The sequence below is a fragment of the Paramormyrops kingsleyae genome, chromosome 22 (assembly GCF_048594095.1).
Source record: "Paramormyrops kingsleyae isolate MSU_618 chromosome 22, PKINGS_0.4, whole genome shotgun sequence".
Classification (NCBI taxonomy): Eukaryota; Metazoa; Chordata; class Actinopteri; order Osteoglossiformes; family Mormyridae; genus Paramormyrops; species Paramormyrops kingsleyae.
Genome location: NC_132818.1, coordinates 12142100 through 12160925, shown reverse-complemented (window position 1 = coordinate 12160925; position 18826 = coordinate 12142100). Strand labels below are relative to the sequence as shown.

Genomic DNA, 18826 nt, shown 5'->3' with positions numbered 1-18826 from the left:
TTTACTAAAGTGTCTTTGTCTTCCATTAATATTTGTGTGGGATAAATTCACCAACATGCCTAACAAAAGTCATCATGCATAGCTCAGTGCCTCTCATTACATTAATATGTTAATGCATTTGTTGTTTCTGACTTAAATCACCTTGGAATGCAGCTCTGCTCCTGAAATGTGACCTCACTGGTCGAGGTCCAAAGACATTACAAATTACATATTCAGATACATCTAAGAATAATTGTCAGGACCGGTCCCTGTTCTGCCCCTTCAGTTAGACAGGTTTCCTGTTTGGCCAGCTGGGGTTGCTGGCCATCACTTTCTGTGTGTTCTCCTAGTCTTGGGTGCTTGACAGTCCATAATGTCTGTGTTCTGTTTCCTGGGCTGCCGTGTGGGCTATGTGGGTGGTTCTTAAACATACTCACCTTTATTGTTGTGGGTCTCATACACTGTTGTTCCCTCTTTGTTTTGAATCTCTGGTCTTTGTCATGGGTGAACAGGTTGTATGAGCAAGCAAGACCGGTTCCCCAATATCCTGTCATGCCTAAATCACATGCAAAGAGCATATCACTCATTCACATCACAAAAGATGCATTTAACCGGTATGGTATTGATAAGCTATGCAATTGCATTTAAACGATGAGCCCTGAATGAGAACATTTTCTTTATTTACTAATCTTAACTAGTACTAAACTCATTAGTTTACTAGAACAAGGAAGTCCTTTGCTTTATAAACACCAATACAATGACACAATATGATTTCTTATACACATTTAGTAGCATATTTTTTTCTCCATAATTAAGAGAATTTTCTGGTACAATGATCTGAAACAACAAAACCAAAAGATATTTTTTTTCTTTTCAGCCTACCTGGTAGGAAGTGCATTATCCCTTATCTCAATCATGACATGCTGTTTACAATCAACACACTGAATGAACTGCACAGTTATTACTGAGCATATTTCATAAATATGATACCAATGTAGCATGTAGGGCAGGGGTCGGCAACCTTTTTGACATGGAGTGCCAATTATATATTTTCTTGTTAGTCCGCGTGCCATGTTAACGACGGGGGGGCTACCATCGAGTAGTCAAACCAAAGCAGCAGGCGCGCCAAGCAACAGCCAATGACATTTCAACATCATAGAAGACGTCTGAAATTTTTTTAATGTGTTTAATAATTAGGGTTGTGATCTAGAGACCTGCGCCGGACGAATTTTTCAGTCCCGCTCCCGCCTTCTCCCGCAAAAAAATATATATTATTTTCTCCAGCTCAAGCCCGCAGTATTCAAGTTTTGTCCCGCTCCCGCCCGCAAAATCCCGCAGGTAAACATATAGCCTAAGTAGTTTTATTTTTACCACTTCTTCCCGCTACTCTGTTATTTGTTTCACTTGCTTCCGTTTTGAGTGTATATAAAAAAGAAACGGAAAATAAACAAATATGTTTCGTTTTATTTGAGTTTAATTAAATGGGATGATGAAGATGGACATGAACGAGGAGCTTTTCAGAACATAGAAATACACTCAGAACAGTTAGAAATAGGCCAATAATATTGCAATGAAACAAAATAATAATAAACGTTGATTTCTCAAGTGGTCAAACAGAAAAGCATTTGGCCTAATACTGCTTCAGAGCGTTAGCCTTTAATTTAGTCGTTCTTACGTTGCTTTTGTGCAGTAGATAAATAATAGAGTACTTGTTTTTAAAAAAATAATTTTAAGATAATTCCATTTTGCGGGAGTCCCGCGATTAATTCTATTCTCCCGCAACTTGCACATACATGAGGACCTTACCGCCCGCACCCGCATTCACCCATCAAATCTTGTCCCGCGCCGCACTCGGTGCGTTGGGTCCCGCGGGTCCTGCAGGTCTCTATTGTGATCATCGTCAGCGTGCCACTCGAAATTCCTCCGCGTGCCAGTTGTGGCACACGTGCCTAGGGTTGCCGACCCCTGATGTAGGGTGTCAGGGTTGGGGCTTATCCTTCCCTGCCCTTCCCTGCTTGGCCAGCAGGTGTTGCTGGCCATCCTGTTCCTTCCTCAGTTTTAGTCCTTAGTGTGTTTCCCCTGTTATGGTCCATTTAATTTGTGTGAATGTCAGGCCATTAACTGTGGAAAAATGACCTCACCTCAAGGTCCACCATAATGCCCCTGTCACTCCCCTGCACCCTGTCTCTCTCACAAACACATCATAACTTTTTGAAAAGATACACAACAAACATAAAATAGCGACTAGAAGATCTTCTCCTAGAGACCCATAGAAGTAAATATTGGAGATTTACTGAATCTCTTCTTGGTAATGAATGGGAGTTTCTGGTAACTCAGTAACTTACTTTATGGCGTTTTCCAAATTAATGCCAAATCTAGACACATTTTTTGATGGGCTTCTTACTTATTTTTATGCTGTAACAGCAAATACAGTGGGATGAGAATTGTGACTGACACTAACGCTATGTTAGCGTTGCTATTTGTGCTATGCTGTTAACTAATCAAGCTCAACACGAGACGATTAAATCCCACCGTTTCACATAGCCTTTTATTGATAAACTGTAGGTTATGATACAAGGTCTTCAATGAGTTAAGTTTACGTACGAAGCCGTACTGTGCTTCTGCGCTCACTGCTCCCTATATGTCGTCTCTTTACTGGAGGATTTAGAAATGAGCATCTGCCTGCCAGAGCGGGAGTTGAGAATGAACCGTTTTAACGAAGGGCAGGGGTTCTCCAAATAAAAACTAGAAGAAAAAACTTTAAATTATGTCATTAAATATATTAATCGTGTATGTTTTCTGTAAACCAGGCATCATATGTGATATCACTGAGGCAGAGGATCCCTCCCACGGCACTGGGCGTGTCTATGATTAGTGCACTTCGAGTCCGCATATAAGTCAATAACAAGCGTTGTGCGCCAGCATGTGTCTAAAATGCACCACTTAAATAGCACTGAACTCTTCGAACCCTATCCATTTTTCAGTATTTTTCTATTCCTTTGATTTTAGCCTTGTTACGTGGTATGATGTTATTGAGGGGGGTGACCCCCCCAATCTCAACATTGTGGGGGACATGTCCCCCCCGGGCCCGTATCCCCCTAAATTTACAGTATGCCTATGGTTGTACGGTTTCAGCTAGGCCTATGTGAATTGCTAACAACTTATTTTTCTCGAGATATCGAAAAACAAAGGTTATTTGGGGGCCACGACAAGTTTTTCTTGTGATCTCAACTTGAAAGTTATCTTGAGATCGTGACATTTATTTTGTTTTTCTGATGACATAGATAACTGCCATAACTGTTTGCTTCACTCTGCGGGCCACAACATCAGCACAATGCTGTCGAATAAACTTCCTATAATGAGTGTTTATAAGCTATATAATCAGCAGCACAATGATCTTACTCAAAATGTATTGTTTCTGTACATTATTTACTGTCATGCCCCAATTGTACCGTTCCTCTTGTGTGCCACGCCCCTTCATCTACCCCGTGTGGAGTCCCCATGTTCCCAGCTGTTTCGAGTCATGTTGATTGCTGTTGTGTATTTAAGTCTGCATTAGAGTATGTATCCCCAGTCTGGTCATTGATATCAGTTCTATGTGTCACGCTTGTGTTTTCCCCGAATAACTCCGGCGTTTCCCCGACTCCCTGGACTCCTGCTCCTCTTTCCCTGCTCTGTTCCTTCAAGCGTGTGACACATTAACTGCGTAGTAAAGATCTTGTGAGTAGCAATCATTACCCAGCAGTCAGTATTTATGTACTCTCAACTACGGATCAAAAGTTCTTTAACAGCTCAATGTTATCTCATTGTAATGTTCCCTTTTACTGGAAAACAAATACATAGCTGTGATTCAGTTGTCCTCTTGTTCTCAAGTGACCAACATGAGTACAGCCAACTAAGCTGTTAAACCTGTCCTGAGATCATGGTGTAACTGTCCCAATGACAGTGTGTTCTAAAAGTTCATTTTAGTTATAAATTGAGTTTACCTAACTTCATTGAGATGCAAATAAACCTTCAAATGACATCTGTATGAAGCGTGGCCATTGTTTAATTGGACTCGTGTAGCTACACATGGGTGAAAATGGGTAGTCACCTCACAGTAACAGGAAGAGAATCTTGATGATGCGTGTCCTCTCTGGACATCGCCCTGCGCCCTCCAATTTCTGACGCCACTGATGAAACATGTATGTAACGGCAATTTCACTTTCTTTGGTAAGCCACCATCTAACTATTCATTTGACTGAGCTAGGTACTTATTACATGACAGGTAATTATACATGTATGTAAAGGCAATTCCAGTTTTTATTTTTTTGATATGCCACCAAGCCCCTGCTGTAGCCCAGTTGGTCACTTTTAATTTTTTTTTTTGTCACTGTCAATGTTTCAGGCTTTGTCAGAACATGGTGAATCTAGCCGCACTATAAAGAACATAAGAAATTTACAAACGAGAGGAGGCCATTCGGCCCATCAAGCTCATTTGGAGAGAACTTAACTAATAGCTCAGAGTTGTTAAAATCTTATCTAGCTCTAATTTAAAGGAACCCAGGGTTTTAGCTTCCGCTACACTAGCAGGAAGACTATTCCATACTCTAACTACACACTGTGTAAAGAAGTGCTTCCTCAAATTTGTTTTAAAATGTTCTCCTGCTAATTTCCACTTATGGCCACGAGTTCGATGGTTGCAACATTATGCACTAAAGTATCCCAGAGTAATCCTGTGCACAATTGGACATATATTTTAAACATTTTCCACCAAGAGGCATCATAATAATACACAAAACATCAATATTATTCACATTAGATGGAAAACAAAGCAGATATTTGATTTAGCAATGATCCACGTACTACCCTTCAGGTAAAAATATAAATTTTATAATTTATTTATTATAAGCCTACAAATAAAAGGATAGAAAAACACTCAAAAATGGCTGGAGTTCTACTAGAAATAACGACAAAACAGCATTCTGTTTATTAGGAAGACAATTACTTGACATTTCTGTAATATTTATTCACGAAAGTTTGTACATGTATGTGTAATGTCACGCTCTGTTAAAACGGTTGAAATGGAATGTGCCCATTGTGTAATTCAAACACTTCCCACATGTAAACACAATGACGTGCTACAGCGCAGGTTTGTTGTTTGAGGCTAAAATGCCAACAAAAAGTTTCATTCTCAAATTTTGTTTTACCAATTTGAGGCTATTTTATGGTGGTTTTAAAGGAATGGCTTTCTCCTCACTGAGTGACCTTTCAGCTCATGTCGGTACAGGACTTGTTTTACTGTGGATAATAACACTCTGTTACCAGTTTCAGCCAGCATCTTCACAGGGTCTTTTGCTGCTGTCCTGCGGTTGATTTGCACATTTCGCACCAAAACATGTTCATTCCTGGGACTCAGAATCTGTCTACTTCCTGAGTGATATGATGGCTGTATCCGCCCATAGTGTGTATACTTGGGTATTATTGTTTGAACGGGTGAACGTGGGACCTTCAGGCATCTGGAAATTGTGCCTAAGGATGAACCAGATTTGTGGAGGTCCACGATTGTTTTCCTGATGTCTTGGTTGATTTCTCTTAATTTTCACATGATGTCACAGAATGAGGCTCTGTGTTTGAGGTGTGCTACCAATTCATTAAAGCTTCTAAAGCTCAGACTGGAGTCATCTGGAATTTTCTATGTTGTTTAAAGACATAATAAACTTAGTGTATGTAAACTTCTGACTTTGATGAAAATAAAAAATTAAATTCTGACATTTAACAAATACAAAAAATTGTGGGTGAGGTGGTGGCTCTGAGGCCAGGGATCTGTGCCAGCAACTGGAAGGTTGCTGGCTCAAATCTCATGAGTACCTGGAGTGATTCTACTCCATTGCGACTTTGAGCAAAGCCCTTAACCTGCAACTGCCTTGTCCTGGGTATGACATTAATCTAAATCCATTCATCCTTACCTCATCCCTCATCAGGTGATCTGCATCTAATAACACAGTCAGAATTAAACGGTCTGGTCAGAGATTTGGGTCTGTCGAGAACAAAAGCTGAATCGCAGGAATGGTGTTTGATGTCACCAGGTAAGGTACAAAAATTTCTGCTGACTACTGTTGGACACTGCGATGTGATGCAACTGACATTGAATACAAACAAAAATCAAGAAGAAAACACTTTGTTTAGCGTATGAGGAACATAAATGTGATTAAATATGTTAGTGCTGGTAAACAGTTAACTATCTATTTCTCAGAGTTCCTATGTGATGCAGCAAAACCAAAACTATATTTGTGCATACCCACCTGTCGTAATCAACAAAAACTTTTCAGGAAGTAAAACGTTTCAAATAAATTGTTGTACAGTGTTATCTGACACAAGGTGTTCTGGAATGCTATGTTTTGTGAAGACCTTTTTGAGAACCGTTATGACTACTTCTGTGGTCACAGTCTTTAATCCTCCCACTTAAATGAAGAAATAATCTACTACTAAAAAGTAGACTTTGTTTTCCAAGAAGAAGAGATCAGTTCTAACCCTCTACCAATGTTGTGTTGGAAATTGTAGAATTTTGCTCTGCAAAGTGTGAGCTGCAGCTGGAATCCTGGCTGTAATTACACCCATAAAGAACCTCTTTCTCCATCTCTGTCTCTTCCCCTTTGGATTGGTGGCGGACAGGAGCCCGACAGAATATATCTGTGGTAATAAGCTACTTACCAGGAATGTGCACAACCACATAGCAGAACATGAGCAATGGCAGCCAGAATTTAGAAGATATGTGAAGTTCATGAAATGCCTACTTCTGTTGGAAATTCCAAAGGGAATATGATGGAACGCATGGCACCCAAATGGAGTAATACATTTTGTGAGGAAGGAGGATTCTGAAATCATGGTGATTTGTCAGAATCCTGACTTTGCATTGGGAGTAATCACTGTATGTTCACACCGCGGTGTGATGAAAGCATCAGCGTTCACACTAGCTGCCCTGGTGGCGATGCTTGCCAACGCTGTGGACACTCTCTCACGTAGATGGAGAAGACGGAGACAAGGTCATTCACAATGACACTGTAGGTCTTGTGACCTTTTTAAAGAGGCCGCAAAGCAAACAAACGTGTAGCTTATCTTTGTGCCGACTGGCGAATAGGGTGTAATTTGTCAAACAGGTAATGCTGTAAGCCAGTTACTGCATTCTCGCTTAAAATCAAGCGCTATGGAGGGAAAATGTTGCCTTATAAAATATGTTACTTATGTAGCTATACTTTAAAATATGTACTTCAAATCTAATAAGAAATGACTCATTGCATATTAACATATACAACAACACAGACTTTACAACACGCAACTACCTCATGATATGTTATGTATGACTGCTGATAATGACTTTTCAAATGCATAATGTGGCGTGTTAGAGTAGGCTAGTGTAATACCTCCCACCTGACAACATCATCCATCAGTATGTTTGCATGCACGATAGGAAAATCGAATTGTTGTGTTTGTCCGACTCAAACTGGACTTTTAAAGTACATATAAACATGTTATTCTGACTGAAATCATATTAAATTGAATTTCTCAAAGTCAGGCTTTGACCCGGAAGTAACAGAAGACGCCGGTACACAGAAGAAGCATAGAGCATAGCAGAGGACGTACAGCACGTATGAAATATACAGCACTGTAAATCTGTCCAATTCACCGCTCAACTAAAGGGTACATTTCCACCGCACCAGGTACCGTACTTTTGGTACTTCGAGAAGGCGCCAAAAGCATCATACTTCAGCTGGGTGTTGGTTTTCCATTGGTGTGAAAACTGGTACCGCCGCTGAATGACATCACAACATGAGGCAGGGTATTTTATACCGAATTTGAAGTAGTAAGACTGGACGACGTGTGATATTAATACCAACATCGCATGTTATCCACATTCAGTTCTTACATCACTAGTCAGCTAGATTAAGATCAGGCTTTTTCTTACCTTCATTTTGGTAAAAATATTATAGTGCAAGCAGTTTAAGCCTTGCTAAAACATTTTTACTGTTTCATAGGGAAAAAAAACTAGAAAGTTGTACAGAAAATACAGCAAATATAGATATAATTTATAAATATATTGATTATTTAGAATTCATATAATTACATTACTGGTTATACGTACAACTGTTTTTATTGTTTAATTATTTTTTTTTGGCGTAAGTTACTTGTGAAGTCGCATTCCCTAACGTTATTTTTCCCATTGGAAATGTGGACTTTAGTACAGTACGTGATTTTGGTGAACCCAAGGTTGCTCAGGAATGCATTTGTCGTGTTGTAGCAGGACTGACTGTACACTTATAAAACTGCAGCAATTTCTAACTATCACTAATCTGTAACATTAAAGGAATTTTTGACATTACGGAAACGGCTTTTCGTTGTGACCTTGTTCAGGATAAGTATTATGACTGGAATAATAGATGGATGGATGGATGCAACAGATTCTCAACACAGAACATCTTTCAGATTTCTTCACAGGAAGAGGATCCTGATGGCATTTTTACATTTTCATGTGTAACATTTAGGGTTACATACAGACATTTTAAGTGAAAGTGAAGTAAGTTGAACTGTCTATTTTCAAGTGACTGAGTACGAATATTTCTCATATTAATCCATACTGTATACAGCATGTCCCCTATTGTAAGATCCAAGTTAACTGTGTCATTGGGTTCAGCTGGACAGAATGGTGATGGATTAGAGTGGGGTGAGGATAGAGAGGAGAGGCAGAAGGAAAGGGATGATGGTGCTGATGTGACTTGCTGCAGCAGAGCTGGTGGGGAGATTGCTAATAGTACTCTGGAGGAAAGCAGTGAACTGAGACACCTTAGTTAGGGTCATTATCTGGGAAGAGGTGGCTCTGCTGGTGCTGGAGGTGTTGGTCATTATCACTGCGGCCTGGAACCAGGTGCTTCCCTGTTTACAGAGTAATGGGTCACCTGCATCACCCTGAGGTGAGGAGAGAGAGAGAGACAGGCAGACAGGAGGAGTGAAAAGCGTGAAGACACAGAACAACATTTAGTCTGAATACAGTACAACCGGAGCTGCACACACAGCACTACTGAGGAGTGAATGTCATATGCGAGCAGCAACAGAGCATCCTTACCTGCTGCAATGTCACAGCTGTAATACAGATACTTGAGGAAGATGCGCTGCTCCCACAATTTACCACTGTTGTATTCTGCTGTTGAATATTTGGGACTGTCATAAGAAGGAGGGATGGTATTCTGTGTTATTTATTTTAGCATGAATGTAACATACAAAATTATTTTATACTCATTTATAGGGATATAACTAGTGTTGCAGGGTAAACCGATACTGAAAAAGTACTATGATACCCAGTCATTAAAAACAATACTATTCTCCATTTTATTAGTATTGGTACTTTAAGAGTATTCCCTACGATTTGTGTTGCTGTGCTATAGCGGGTCAGCAGCTTGACTTTCTCTCCCATTCCTAGCAGGCACAGTGGGCGTGTCAACCGTTTTCTCTCTCACTTTACAGCTTTCACAGACAGGAGAGTAGTGAATGGTGAAATTACCCTTTTTTTGGGACACTGTTCATTTGATTCGGTTCATCCAAAAGAATCGATTTGATTCATTCACCAATTCATTCAGTGGCACTTCCTGTTTGTGGATCTGAAACACTTGTGTTCCGATATCTCAAAAAATAGCCTATTATTTAGGCTAAATAGTGTTAAGGAGTAAACTAAATACCACTAATAAGTCATGTGAGAAAAATAATATGTTACTGAAGAATACTAAGACTATCTCAGCATTGTAACATTCTTTGTTAAAAACCCAAATCTAACAGCTCATCATCATAGTCAGCTAACAAGTCCAAGGACTAACAAACCTTGTTTGTAAAATCATTTTTAATCATGAAAACGTTGCATCTCTAATATCCAAATGCAGCATATGAGAAGTCACTTCACCTGTAGGCTATATGCTACAGCAGTAGATGCTGTATTTCAGTCACAATCGAGGTACGGCTCTCTTGTTCAGCAGCCAATCTGAGTCTCACGTTCACCGACTCACTCACCAACTCGTTCACTTTTATGGGTTTCTCATTCTCCAACTCGGTCGTTCATTCACTGTAGGTGTATATGTTCAGTCCCAGGCTTAGTTTCCAGCCAGCCATATGCTCACGTACAGCACGCCCCTTACATAACTCACTAATAATAGTCGAGGAGGGAAGCAACATTCACCTCATATTTCTGAGGACAAGCGGAATAACAAAAAGAACAAATCTTTTCAGGGAAATGAATGTGAGTGCATATTTCCTGTAAGTGACTTGTTTCATTGTTAGACTGTGACAATATCTAGCAGGATATTTCATGGTTATTTTGCTAGTACAGCTGCATTCTGTTGTATCCCTCTGTCAAAAATTGCATTGTTTTTGTCTGACTTTTGTAGTTGCATACTAGAAACACTGATGTTCTTCTCCGAGTGTGACTTGCTTTGTTTACAAGATCCAGCTGCTGCAAAAACATATAATTTTATTATTTTTATTTCATTTTACAAAAGGACTGGTACTACTGACTGCTGCATTGTTTATCATGATAAATATCGTACCGTGGACTTGCTATCATGATATTATCATACTGTCACGGGCTGCTTCAATGACCACGCTCCCCTGGGGAATCCCATTGCCAGGACACACCTCCTCGGGGAAGCCCCTGTTTTTGGCCCCCTGATCACACCACTGACTCCAGTTCATAGCTCCAGCAGATGTTTCCTGTTTCCCTATCAAGAGGTCTATTTCCAGAAGCCGGTCTCGCCGAAGGGTTGCGAGATCTTCGTGGTGTACCCTGGGTTCGAGCTGTCTTCTTTTTGGTTTCTATTGAGTGTCTGTGTACAGATCATCACTGTGTCCTAGATTCCGAGTTCTGCTTGTCCCCCGTGGTACAGGCAACAACGATCACTCTGTATCTCTTGCTACTCCTCAACACTGAATTTTACCAGCTGTGAGGAGAATCCCTGTAGTGATCGGAAGCAGTTTCTCTTTGATTCTTTCAGCAATAAAACCTGCAGTTACCTGCAGCTGATCTGTGTCAGCGCTCACCTTTGGCATCACACATACCATGAGTTTTTAGTATCATTACATCCCTACTCATTAAGTATAACATTACGTATAATTAATGCAGTGTGATGAAGTCACACAGGTTCACACATGCTAACACACTCACTCACCTCCGCTCTGGGTGCTTCTCCATCCTGTCACCCAACACTGTGTCCCACTGGGGAAGACAGCATTGCCCAAGTCCAGGCACAGGGGCTGGATGTAGTCGGTCAAGGTCACACTTGTAGCCAGGCGGAGCACAGCGATGTTGTTACCCGGCTGGTTGCTAAGGGTGATGCTGGACACCGCTAGTGACATACTCATACCCAGAACCACTGTCCACTGGCTGCTGTTGAGCTGTGAGCTGGGGGGGGGGCATGGTGATGCAGTCAATGTGAATATATGAGGGAAATAAGAATTCTTCTTTTTTTATATTGAACTGGTGTTGGTGTTAGGATTAGGGTAAAGAATTCACTTCATCAGCAACCTTTGATTCTGTCTGTACTGACCTGTTGAAGCACTGGGCTGCACTCATGACGTATCTCTGTGTGATGAGAGTGCCGCCACAGACTTGGACTCCATTCATTTGCAGGCTGACCTGCCAGGGCCACATCCCTGCTGCTACCAACCCACTGCTGCCGCCATTGTTCAGTGGGGCGAGACCACATACAACCGCTGAGATGAAGGAGATGGGGGAACAAAGCGGAGTATTAATATAATACCCAGGATCTGCTGAGTTCTACGCTGATCATAGCCTGTAACTCTGCCTCTGAAATGCAGTTACAATATTAACCAGTAATCAGAGAGAGAGCAGTTGGTACAGTTATGCAAAGGCTTCCCATGTTGTAAGACGTCGGTCTGAGGAAGACAATCACACGACAGACAAAATAAGAATAACATATGAACCTACTGGGAAATTAAACCTGGGAAATATCAGACACTCACGCTTGGCAGTGGTGGTTGTGGTGGTGGGAGTGCTTGGAGTTATGGTAATGGACGGTGATGAACTGCAGGAGGTGCTGCTGTCACTGTTTTTCCCACTGGATGTATATGTCACAAATCCTGTTTGCTTGGTGATGATAATGGAATTGATCCAGGTCTGATAAGGAGACACCCTGGTGTAGACCCCAGGGTAATTGGGCTCGGCGCATTTATAGCCAAAACTCACAATCCCAGCCTGGATCCAAACAGACCCCTGTTTGACCACCAGGGGGCCTCCTGAGTCTCCCTACACAGGTATAAACAGAATTCAGTCAAACCTGGATATCAATCATACCAAACATCAGGAGCACATGATCTAAAAAAAGGTTGTGCAGAAACTTCCGCACCTGACATGAGCCCTTTCCTCCAGCTAGCACACCAGCACAGATCATGTTGGTTGTGATGATGCTCCCCCCATACAGACAATTACACTTATTGTTTCCAACTATTAGTACCTCCAATTCCTGTAGGGTGGCAGGTGAAGGGAGAGGCACTGAAAGGGGAAATCACCAAATATGTTAACCCTATCCATTTTTGGAACATTTTTATATCTTTAATTTTAGACTTATTACATTGTATGTACACGAGTTAGCAACATAAATTTTATGTTTTTTATTTTCAGGACATTCTAGGCTACTCAGATCAGGGACGGATTATGGGTTGTGTGGGCCCCTGGGCAAAACGTTCGCGAGGGCCCCCCCCCCCCCTCAAAAAAAAAAAACGCCAGCATTGTCTGGGATGGCTAGTTGCTACGTCATCATGCCACTTGTGGGTCCAAACTAGTGCGGCGTACCGTGTTGTAAAAGCAGAATGATGTTGACAGAACTATCTTTTGCCGCTTTTTACCTCGGAAAAAGTGAAAAGAAGGTGGCTTAAGTTGATACAGTAAGTTGGATCTCAAATTATAATCAGTACAGCCCAACGCCCTCCCTCCATGTTTCCATCAGAGGCCCTATAGGGTCAGGGGCCCTTGTAGGCAGAGGATCAAAGAATGTAGGCCCTCTAAAATAGACAAATGAAAATACATTGTTGATAAGCGTTGCAAATTGTTTTGGGCTAGGGGCCCCACGGGCCCCCTGCACCCCAAGGGCCCCTGGGCAGCGGCCCCGCTGGCCCGGTCCGTAATCCGTCCCTGACTCAGATATGTCATAATTTGATGTTTATATTCTGACACAGTACTGATATCATCATTTTTATGAGTAAAAACTGCTTGCACCTATTGAAATTTATCAATTTTTAGTCTAATCTAATATAAGGATTTGCAGGCACTACAAATATCTTCCGACACCTTTCAACAATGAGATCCCTTTGATGCTTTGTAGGCTCTCTGCAAACTGTGGCTTTTCTGTAGGATGCAGTTGAGTAAATGTCAGGCAAATCTTACAAGGACAGCTGAACTATTTGGGGTTAATCTGAGTCACCTTAATTGATGGTAGGAGTGTACCCAAAAAGACTGAATGCTGTAATTAGACCAAAAGGTGCTTCAACAAAGTATTAGGGTGTGCACACTTATGCAACCAGCTTATTGTTATTTTTAAATTTTTTATATTCCCTCCAAACAGATCTGTTCGTCTTTCAATTTAATTATACAGGTTATAGGTCACATTAAAGGTAGGAAAATTCTTTTAAATGGTTTACTGTGGTCTCATTTTTTATATCTCAAAAACTTGGCATTGTAACATGGGTTTGTACACTTTTTATATCCACTGTATATTCGTTTTGTTTATATCTACTGTTGTGATGATAGTTGGTAGTGCATGGATCATTGTGGTAGTGAATATGCACTTTGTTTTCTGGGGTGCGTTTTGGTGGAAAATGTTTAAAACATATGCCTCATTTCACACAAGATTGTTCTGGAATACTTTAGCACACAACACTGCAATTTGGACAATCGAAACGGGTAAGTTCTCTCGAAGATATTCAAATCATGTCTGTGTATTATACCTATCCAAAGTTATGAGCCTGAGATTAATTGGTGCAAAGGTCAATGCATTTTGCATTTGTCGGGTACTAAGGGTTATAAGATCATGAACACGAGGCTTTAATATGTTAGTAGGTGTCAATGATGCCTGGATCTCAGTTACACAGACACCAGAAACTGCCCTTATATAAAATCAAAATGTGTGAATCTTTAGTGATTACAAACTACTCAGACATAGATACATATAGAAAATTTAAATTAACATCCTGACTGTCACGTCACGGCTTGCAGGCGAACGGGAAAGCAGGGAAAAGGAGCCAGGAAGTCGAATAAACGCGGTTTTAACCGGAGGACAGGACCGGGGGAAGCACATGTACGAACGTCAATGACAAGTCTGGGGAAGACTGACTGACAAGCTAAGGGTAACGAGCAACAGGTGAGAACAATCAGGTAGAAACAGGAGGTAACGAGGTGGGTGTGGCACACATTAGGATCGGACGGAGCTGGGTGTAACAGAACCCCCACCCAAAGGCGCGCACACCGGACGAGACGAGGGGCAGGAGCTGAAAAACAAAAGCAAGACCTCAACGGGTAACTGGGAACAAGACAGAAACACTGAACAGGAATAGGGACCAGAAGAAAGACAAGACCTGACAAAGGACGGGGAACGCAGACAGGCAGACGGAAAAGGGGACACAGAGGGAACACCCACAGGTGACACGAAAGGGCCAGGAGTGAACGGAGGAGGAACAGAGGGATGAGGAGCAAAAACAGGCGGGACAAAGGGAAAGGGAGGAGGAACAAGGGGAGCCCGAAGGAACCCAGACGGGCAACGGGCAGCGGCCGGAGGGGCCGCAGGCGAGAGGGAGGAGGGAGCAGGAGGGGACCACACAGGGGCCAAGGGAACGGGTTGAGGGAGTGACAGAGGAGACACGGAGGTAGCAGGAGGGAACACCGGTGCAGGTAGGCAGGAGGGGGAAGCCGCGGCAGGCGAAGGCATAGCCGGAGCAGGGGAAGGCGCCGTCCGATGCCAAGCCGAAACAGGGGGGCCCGTAGGCGGCCGACACGGAGCCGGAGGCGGGACTGAGGACCGGCACCGAGGAACCAGGGGGGGACCCAGCGGAGACCGCCAACCCCGAGCCGGAGGACCCGCAGGCAGCCACCGAGCCACAGCCAGGGGCCGAACGGGCGAGCCAGGGGGCAGGGTGGGCGGGACCCGGGCCCGACGCCTGTGTCTCCGTCCCTTATGGGATACTGAAAGGCGGGGTCCTGGGGGGTGTCGGCCTCGAAGGGGCAAGGGCCAGGAAGTCGTCAGGGAGGCCCCCGAGGGTGGAGGCTCGGGCAAAGCAGGGGGCGTGGCGGCAGGCGATGCAGCCAGAGCCGCGGGCGTTGCAGGCGGAGCCGCGGGCTGGACGGGCAGGACAGAAGAGCCGGGCTGGACGGGCAGAGAGGCGGCCTCAGGCAGGGCCGCGGGCAGAGAGGCGGCCTCAGGCAGGGCCGCGGGCAGAGAGGCGGCCTCAGGCAGGGCCGCGGGTGTGTGGCCAGCAGGGGGCGCCTCAGCGGGCGCCGCCGTCACATGGCCAGCAGGGGGCACCTCGGCGGGCGCCGCCATCACGCGGCCAGCAGGGGGCACCTCGGCGGGCGCCGCCATCACGCGGCCAGCAGGGGGCGCCGCAGCAGGCACCTCAGGCAGAGTGGCAGCAGCAGCAGGCGGTGCCGCGGGCAGAGCGGCGGCAGTGGTATCAGCGGCGTCCTCCCAGGCGGGGAGAAGTGAGCACGCTCCCAGGAAGAGCGTCGGGGCGGCTTTCTTTCTTCTCCTGCGCCTCTTCTTATTAGGACGAGAGGGGCCCTCGGGGACCCCAGGCAGGTCCTTACCTGGGGTGCTTTGCCCAGGCAGTTCCCCAGAGCTGGGGAGCTGAGCGGCCGGAGCCGCGTTAAGCTCAGTCTTGCGCTTCGGAGGAGTAGGCTTTCTCGAGACCGGGATGGTGGCAGCTGGCGAGTCGGGGGGCGGTTCCCAGGCGGCATACCCCAGGTGGGACAGCCAAACTGCCGCTCTCTCCCTCAGCAGTCGTAGGTTTTTACCAACCTTCACTAGCTGCTGCTCCTCACCAGTATGGAACCTCCTGTCCAGGAGTTCCCAACACCTGTCAATCAGCCGGTGGGCTACTGGATCCTTCAGGCGATCGAGCAGGTTCGTCCACCGAATAACCTCTTCCTCCATGGGGAGAACCTCCCCAGTAGCGCTGAGCTTGTTGAGGAGACTCCTGTCACGTCACGGCTTGCAGGCGAACGGGAAAGCAGGGAAAAGGAGCCAGGAAGTCGAATAAACGGGGTTTTAATCGGAGGACAGGACCGGGGAAGCACATGTACGAACGTCAATGACAAGTCTGGGGAAGACTGACTCAGACGAGGACTAAATACACAAGACAAGCTAAGGGTAACGAGCAACAGGTGAGAACAATCAGGCAGAAACAGGAGGTATCGAGGTGGGCGTGGCACACATTAGGATCGGACGGAGCTGGGCGTGACACTGACCAGGCAGGACGTTAGTTATTGAAATGAGCAGTAGAGCTGACAGTGTTATGTCTGATTATGAATATGATGACATACCATTATACTTAAAATTTCCCCAGCCAGTGACCCAGGTCTCAGTGCCATTGTAGAAGGTGCTGCTGCTGGCTGCCAGGCAAATGGGCCGAATGAAGTCGGAAAAAGTCACAGTGGTGCTGAGTTCCAGCAGAGCGAGGTCATTGTCATGTGTACTACTGTTGTATAGTGGATGAGGAAAGATGCTACTGAGGGTTCTGACTTGTTCATTTGGGTTTGTACCAGACAGTTCCTGACGCCCCAGATAAACATTCCAGTTGGCTGTATCTGTGCTATGGGAGGCAGAGCATCAAAAAGTCAAAAATCAAGTTAAATCACACATTTTGCAAGCTGAATATTTCTCTGATTTTTTGTACGAGATTTAACATTGATACTCTTATATAAAATCACCTATATGCCTCACCTGGAGAAGCAGTGGGCAGCAGAGAGCACCCACTTACTGTTAATGAGGGATCCTCCACACATGATCTGATATGTCGGAAAAGTCTGCAGCAGATTAGCCTGCCAGGGCCAACTGCCCGGGGGTGCGTTCTCTCCCCCCACTATCCTGGTGTTAAGAGGAGCCTGACCACACACTGGGAGGGGGGAGAGGTGAGCAGGTGAAGAGTTGAACATGGACTGACTGAAAGTCTGTACAGTATTCTAACAGACATTACTGTGCCAGTTTTGGATATTGGCCCATTTATTTGTTAAGCACTAGTTCACAAGACAAAGTATTATTGTAATTTTATGTTTTAAGGGATGGAACAATATGATATTAACAAACTTACCATTCAGCTGTGCATGTGACTCTAAAAGAAATGGGAGAGAACAGCTTTGGTTAATTACTATAATATGACTGAAAATGTTTTCATAATGATTATGCCTATTTGTGTCATACATGTCTAATCTCAATATGGCAACTGTTTAAATAGTTGTAACTAGAGCTGTGCGATATGACAAAATAATTTTGTCACAATATTTTTTCTTCATATCAGTTGATATAGATAATTATCACAATATATTTAAAGTCATTATTTACTTCTAAGCTCAATTTTTCCTTAATTATTCCCTTAGACCAGGGGTCACCAACTCCGGTCCTGGAGGGCTACTATCCAGTAAGGTTTCTATCCTAGCTGGCTTCTGATGAGCCACACCTGCTCCTGGTATTTACATGAGAACTAGTGTGGCTCATCAGAAGCCAGGTAGGATAGAAAACTTACTGGATAGTAGCCCTGCAGGACCGGAGTTGGTGACCCCTGCCTTAGACTGATTCAGAACATTAAAAGGCAAGAAATTGAATGGACTGCAAACTGAAATCTAATTGTACCGAATAAATCATACAAAAACAACCCTTTTTTGTCTTAGAGCGTAAAACGAGAAATTGCCAACAGTACAGCATGTTGCTAGTTTTTTTCTCAGACTGCCTTGGTGCTCATTCTAGGGAACATGTTTGACATTGTGGGTACAGTTGTTACAGCTTTGGTCCAAGTAGACATGAAACACTGGATGTAGTTAGTTTTAAATTATGCTAACTACATCCAATATTTCATGACCACTTTAATTACTATAATGTCACTTTTCATGATGATTGTGAATTTCTCTCTTACATGTCTAATCTCAGTGTGATTCATTTAAATAGATGCGACCTTTCCTTTCCATATTTGTATCTTTTAATGAAATGAACACAAACAACGGCGACTCTCCCATCCCCTATGTCAACACAATCGCACTGTTTCGTCTTTTTAAAATTGGATATTTTTAATACCCAATCTGCAGTGACAGTGCCTGCTGGCTTTACTCAATGCACAAGCTTCAACAGCATGAAATGCAGTGAAGGCAGAGCACGTGAAACACTCACATTTCTCTATGGAAACTAAACCGCACACATTTACAGCTATGTAACGAAGAACCTCAGTCATTAAGTACCTTAATCATTGTTGTATGAGGTCACCAAAGTCTAGAGCTCGGCAATTTTTTTGAGATAAAAATAAAATTCAAAATTAAATATTCATCTGAATTAAAAAATCAGCAGTTGAAAATGTTTCTGAGTCAACTGCATTCTAAATTTAGTTCAAATATGTTTTTGTAGTGTCTACTGTGTGTGTGTGTGTGTGTGTGTGTGTGTGTGTGTGTGAGAGAGAGAGAGAGAGAGAGAGAGACAGAGAGAGAGAGAGAGAGAGCGAGAGCTAGAACATTCAGTATCAGCATGAGACAGGACCTGTAACTCGTGAACTGCACACATGCACTTCACTGAAAGAAGTCCGAATTCACATGGTATGCGTGTAATCATGCAGCATTGTG

The 18826-nt window shown here is 43.6% G+C and overlaps 2 protein-coding genes across 2 annotated transcripts in view; both read right to left on the bottom strand.

The window, feature by feature from the left end:
* The window catches only part of LOC111833765 (transmembrane protease serine 9-like), a 109853-nt gene that overhangs the window by 15042 nt on the left and 75985 nt on the right, over positions 1–18826 (bottom strand). The window lies entirely within an intron of this gene.
* On the bottom strand, positions 8419–17095 carry LOC111833744 (transmembrane protease serine 9-like). The gene is made up of 8 exons (XM_072705072.1): positions 16947–17095; positions 16547–16815; positions 12363–12508; positions 11980–12262; positions 11544–11709; positions 11166–11398; positions 9080–9174; positions 8419–8922 (listed from the first exon to the last, which is right to left on the bottom strand). The coding sequence occupies exons 1-8, from the start codon at positions 17006–17008 to the stop codon at positions 8671–8673; spliced, it is 1506 nt and encodes a 501-aa protein (XP_072561173.1). The 5' UTR covers positions 17009–17095; the 3' UTR covers positions 8419–8670.